Source organism: Arachis duranensis, chromosome 4 (genome assembly GCF_000817695.3).
Source record: "Arachis duranensis cultivar V14167 chromosome 4, aradu.V14167.gnm2.J7QH, whole genome shotgun sequence".
Taxonomy (NCBI): Eukaryota; Viridiplantae; Streptophyta; class Magnoliopsida; order Fabales; family Fabaceae; genus Arachis; species Arachis duranensis.
The window spans coordinates 112232771-112238523 of NC_029775.3; the positions used below are offsets into that span (position 1 = coordinate 112232771).

Below are 5753 nucleotides of genomic sequence, written 5' to 3' on the forward strand. Positions count from 1 at the left end.
AGTAATGGTTAGTTTTTATTCATATATTTATTATCTTTTTTTTTTCAAATAAGTTGTTCTTATTTTATATTTTTACATTTCAAAATTACCTAAAATCAAAATATTTATTACAAATAGTCAAATTACCGTAATTAAATAAAACATAAAACAAAAAATTGACGCTGTTGAATGGCTAGTGTACTAACTGTAGTGGGCTAGTGGCAGTAAAATATACATATAAATAGTGATGGGCAACCCTATTCCAAATCACATAAGAAAGCAATCGAGCATGGAGAAGAACAAGGGCATGAGCGACGTCCTCCCTCTTGACGTCATTCGGCGAATCTTTCTGAGGCTTCCCGCCAAAGAGCTGTTTCGTCTCAGATGCGTCTCCAAACTTTGGCACTCTCTCATATCCGATCGAGATTTTGCAGAATCTCATCTTAACCATTCCTCTGTAGCACCCTCCCATTCATGCCTCTTCGTAAACTTCTTATCTGTGGGTTACTTTGTTGACGTAGACACACTAGCATTCAAAGGTATGGAACCCTCTCACCGGATCCAGCAAAAGAATATCTTACTCTCATATCGTTTCTCGTAGTAAGATCCCGGGCCTTAATTTTCACGATCATGCACTTCTCTTTGGATTTGGTTATGATGCGTCACAGGATGACTATTTGGTAGTTTTAGCTTGGGATAATGGGAACCACTCCCAATTCCACGTAGATTGCTTTTCGTTGAGAACCAATTCATGGATTAGTTTCGATGCAGCACTCCCCAAACCCTTTGGTCACAAAATGTGGGAATCTCGTGGGTTATTCTTACATGGCGCTATTCATTGGTTGAGTTGCTATGGCGCTTACATGAATGCTATTCTTATCTTTGATTTGAAGGAATGGAGTTTCTCAACGACATCTATACCGGTAAAGCATTATAACTGGTACTCCGATCTCACCCTATTAGGAGGGTGCCTAGCCTTGTTTTCGTATGATCACATAGGTAAAACTTATATATGGGTTATGAAAGAATATAAAGTGACGCCATCTTGGATTTTAATGTATTCCATTCCTTGTTTTAAGATAGTGCCTCTGTCCTTATCCAATGGTAGTGACATTATTGCACTACTATCTACTACCAAGTTAAAGTTCGCCAAATATAACGTCAGTGGAGAGCTTCTCCAAGAAATTGATTATCCTCCTCTTTGCTATAGGCCAAATCGAAACTTCCTAACTTTCTTTGTATATACAGAGAGTCTCTTGCCATTCCCTGCTGATACCAAGGATAAGGATAAGAAGAAGAAAACCCGTATGTAAACTATTCTTCTATGCTTTTTATTGCTCTGTAATTAAGAAAAAAAGTTTATTTCATGCATAAGTTGCATTCAGATATGAGATTTGACTATTGATTATCTGAAATTAGAATTTGTCAATGTTTAGGGAATCATTAATCACGCATTTACTAGCTGACCTTTTTTGCAGGCCATCGAGTTCGCCGATAAAGTTAGGGTTCACAAATTGAGCATGAAGAAATTTCAATTTCATTTTGCTTTGGAAGTATGATTTTCTTTCCAAATTCTCCATTATAAGCTATCCTGTGGACACTGATAACAAAAAGTACTACTTAAATTGGTAGCTCCTTTCAGTTTTTTTTTTCCATGAACAAAATCCTATTACTATTGATCATTGTATCTGAGGCCATTTTGAAGAATTACTTTTAATTTTATATCATGAAAAACAGTCCTATTTTTTTCTGACAAGGATCTAAGTTAGTTATTTGCTATAAGGTGCAAGGTGCATTGGCCTTTCCGAATTAAATAGCAGACTTAGCATCAAGTCAATTTCGTTGAGATCTTTAGTTGAACCTAACCTTTTTAAAATTAAATTCCTAAAAAAAACTAAATTTTCTTTTTTCCTCTTCCAGGGTGTAGGGAGACATGTTTTGGATTTGCATTCTCTAAATTTTGAATTTTACTTTAGAGCATAAAATATGATCTTTTATTCTTGAATAGTTTCTCTTTCATATTTACTCTTAGTGTCACCTATAAAATAAATTGTGAGAGATCACATTTTTTCTTCTAAGATGAGAATTCAAAATTTAGAGAATCCAAATTTCATGTCTTTTTGTTATATATCCTTGTGTATGACCTTTTAGTTAGGGGAATTTTACATTGATGCTTTTCTTCAATTTCCTTGTTGGCCACTTAAGATATATGAATCAATATCATGACAAAAGGGCTGCATGTTCATTTGTAAGAGTCAAGCATTTTATTTGTGCATTCAAGGACCATAGTTGCTCATCCAAGTATTTGCTGCACAAGATGAGCAGAAGTTGAAAAAATTAAAAGGCACTGCACCTTCCTGTATGTGCATCATTTGAAATGCATATATCTCAAATGGAGCACTTCAATAAAGGGTTTATTTTTTAGGAACAAGGAGCTTGGTAAGACTTCTTTTAAGAGTTTGTATCATGCTATTGTACTTCAGACTAGAACTGGAATCGCATGTGTATGTGAATCTTGGTAATATTTAGAAGAAATTTATGTGGACCAATTTGAATTTTCGTGGTCAATCATTTTTATACTTTCTAAAAAGTAGTGCAAGTCTTCTAAATTGTAATTGTTCATGCACCGTATATCTGTTATAGACGACAAGAAGATTACTATTAAATCATCTTAATAATAAAACATATGAATAAATGACCATTTGTATCTATAAAAAATAAAAATACTGACGTATGTATCCACACTAAATTTAAACTAAATTTGTATTCATACAAGATGTTCTAATTGTGACAAAAATATCCTACATGACACTCCAATCCTCTAAAGACAGAATACTTTTGTCACACAGAAGATATCTTACGTGGGTACAAGTTTAATTCTGATTTAGTGTGGATACATATGTCAGCGTTTTTATCTTTCATGAGTACATATAATCGTTTATTCTAAAACATATTTTATAAATTTTTTAATAATTGTCAAATAATTTTTTTTTAAAATATTTATTAATTAATTTTTCGTATATTATTTTATTCTAAAATCTATAATCTATTTTATAAATTATAATTTTATTATTCTTCATTTATATCATCTTCATAATTATATCATTAACCATGGGAAAACAATCTGCCCCTAACATGTTCGGTAGAAAAACATTCTTCTTTCAGTGAAGACACACGAAGAAGTCCCTGTCTCTTGAGCTTTTATATTCCATTTGGAAGGTAATAAGTTTGAATACTAAAATATCTCAACATATGAAAAGGAACATGTTGATTCAATAGAATCTTCAATAAGTATATTTACTGCACCTTAAATGGATGAATGGATTTAGAATATGGGGTATTATTAAGTGGAATGGCTACATATGAAAATCTTGAGCTGAGCTCTATGTTAATGAGTGAATCATCTAATATAGGTCCTTCTTAGAAGAACATTAAAGAATGGATGCATGATTCATCACATTGGTTTGAAAATGAGCGTCAATCAATCAAGGAGTCGGTTGGTTTTGAAAATAGGATAATATAGGATACTTAAAGTAAGATATAAAGAGCAGTAACATAAAAATTAGTGTTATTGTGTTTTGTTTAGTTATAAATTAGAATAAATTATAAAATGTTTAATTATTCTGTTGGTTTCTATAGTTTGGCCAAATTTTTAATTAGGTCCCTATAATTTTTTTCCTTTCAATTGAGTTTCTATACCAATTTTTTTGTTTTAATTGGGTCCCTATTCGCAGTCAACGTTAAATAAAACGTTGACCTGTGTTAAATTTACCAAAATACCCATGTGTCTAATCCTACATAATCCTTGCCTCCATCCTGAAACTCCAGAGTCCTATTCTGTTCATCGTTCTCCTCTTCTCCCTTTTTTTCTGATTTCTTGCTGAAATTTTCTCATCTTGCATGGATTCTACCTAACGTTCTTTGAGAATATCGAGTTCAAGAAGTCTCAATAAGAAAAGACATTTGTGTTACTGTGGGGAGGCAGTTGTTGTTCTGTCTTCTTTTGAAGTGGCCAGCCATGGAAGGAGGTATGTAACTTGTGGACGAGTGCCAAGGTGCAGTTTTTTCGAGTGGATTGACAATGAAGATGATATGAAAGGTGAGTGGTTGAAGGAGAGGAGGAGTTGTTGCTTCTGTGGAGACTCTCTGATTCTGAAAAGTTCTAATACACCCAAGAATCCAAATAGAAGGTTCATGTCTTGCCCAAGTAGAAGATGCAAATTTTTTGAGTGGGTTGATGAAGAAAAGAAGGTTTGTGATGTTTGCTTATTGTCTTCAGAATATCACTCTGGTCGGGTAGATGGTGAAATTAGGGGTGAAAATGCACAAGAAAGAAGGGTTGATAGACTTAGTGTTGACACGGAGAGGTTGAAGATGGAGATTGGAGAAGTTGATGATTGTGTTGGAAGACTCTGTGTAGAGTTGAATTCGGTCCAGGAGGAACTTCGAAAGTTGGAAGAAAGCATGAAGAAGCAGACCAAGATGCAGATGATGTTTTTTTGTTGTTGTGTAACCCTAATAGTTGCAGTGCTATGTGGTAAAGTTTATTGATGAAGTGGTCATTGTTGGCTTTAAACAGAGCAGTTATTGTGAAGTGTATGTTACGTTGATTAGATTGAATGGATGAAGATTTTTTTTTGTTTGCTGTTATAAATATAATGTGATATTGAATGAAAATGTACACAACTAAAAACAACTGCTATCAGCCTATCACAGATGCATCATTAGCATAATATAATTCACAAAAGTGTTCCTTAGCATGTTCCACACATTACATAAGTTCAGTGGATCTAAGTTGCACTAGTGACAAGATAAATGCTCCACCTAAAATGTACTATCATAAGTGGTCTACCACAAAGCAAAATAAACTAAAAAAGTGATGTTCCCAATACCAAAATACTTCTACAGTAGACTATAATACACAAAAAAAAGCCCTACATAAATTCACAGTAGGAGAAGCTACATAACCCTAAAAGCTTCAATCATCCATGAGGTTTATGTGTTAAGCAGATTTGGCTGCTCCCTTTGTTATCCCCATCTTCAATCTTTGACTTCTTCTCATCCCAAAAGTCCTAGTCTTAGGCAAAGGCTGTGTAACTGGTGCTACTTGTGGAGTTGGCTGAATGAGTGGTTCAATGAAGGGAGTTGGTTGAGTTGCTAGTGTATGTGGAGGATTTACAGCAGCTCCAGTAGCAGGTGCACCAGATCCAGCAAGGGGTGAGTCATTTGCAGAACCAGATCCAGTAAGGGGTGACACAGTTGTAGATCCAAATTCAGCAGCAAGAGTATTTGGTGCAGGGGCTGATGCAACAACAGCTAAATTTTTAAATCATTCCATCACTAAACCCTTTCAATTATGTAGTATGGAATAGCAAAATATATTTATACCTGTGAAACTAGTTGCTTTTTCTCTGCTAAGTCCGACACCCCTTCCTCTGCCTCTCCCCCTTGCAACAGATCCAGCAACTGATTCAATAGCAGTAGTAGGTGAGCCATTTGCAGCACCAGATTTAACAGCGGCAGTGCCATTCGTAGCAGCAGATTCAACAGCAGCAGTAGTTGGTGTAGAGGCTGATGGAACAAAAGTATAATGGTTAATTCATTTCATAATAGAACATTTTCAATCCTCTAGTACCAGCAACAAATCCTAGAATTACCTGTGACAGTATTTCCTCTTCCTTTGTCCCTTCCTCTACCCAGTCCCGCACCCCTTCTTCTGCCTCTCCCCCTTGAAGTAGCTCCAGCATCATGTACACCATTTTCAGGAACAGCTG

The 5753-nt window shown here is 35.0% G+C and overlaps 1 protein-coding gene across 1 annotated transcript; it reads left to right on the top strand.

Annotated features, from left to right (window-relative positions):
* Positions 1–268: 268 nt before the first annotated feature.
* On the top strand, positions 269–1292 carry LOC107485920 (putative F-box protein At4g29970). The gene is made up of 2 exons (XM_016106454.1): positions 269–496; positions 648–1292. Exons 1-2 carry the CDS (start codon positions 269–271, stop codon positions 1290–1292), a joined length of 873 nt encoding a protein of 290 aa, XP_015961940.1.
* Positions 1293–5753: the final 4461 nt, after the last annotated feature.

What these genes read in the sequence shown, in the direction of transcription:
- LOC107485920 (XM_016106454.1), top strand. Translation starts at nt 269, where the DNA reads ATGGAGAAGAACAAGGGCATGAGCGACGTCCTCCCTCTTGACGTCATT. An exon ending in CTGTGGGTTACTTTGTTGAC is followed by an intron (nt 497 to 647) that starts GTAGACACACTA and finishes GATGCGTCACAG; the next exon opens with GATGACTATTTGGTAGTTTT.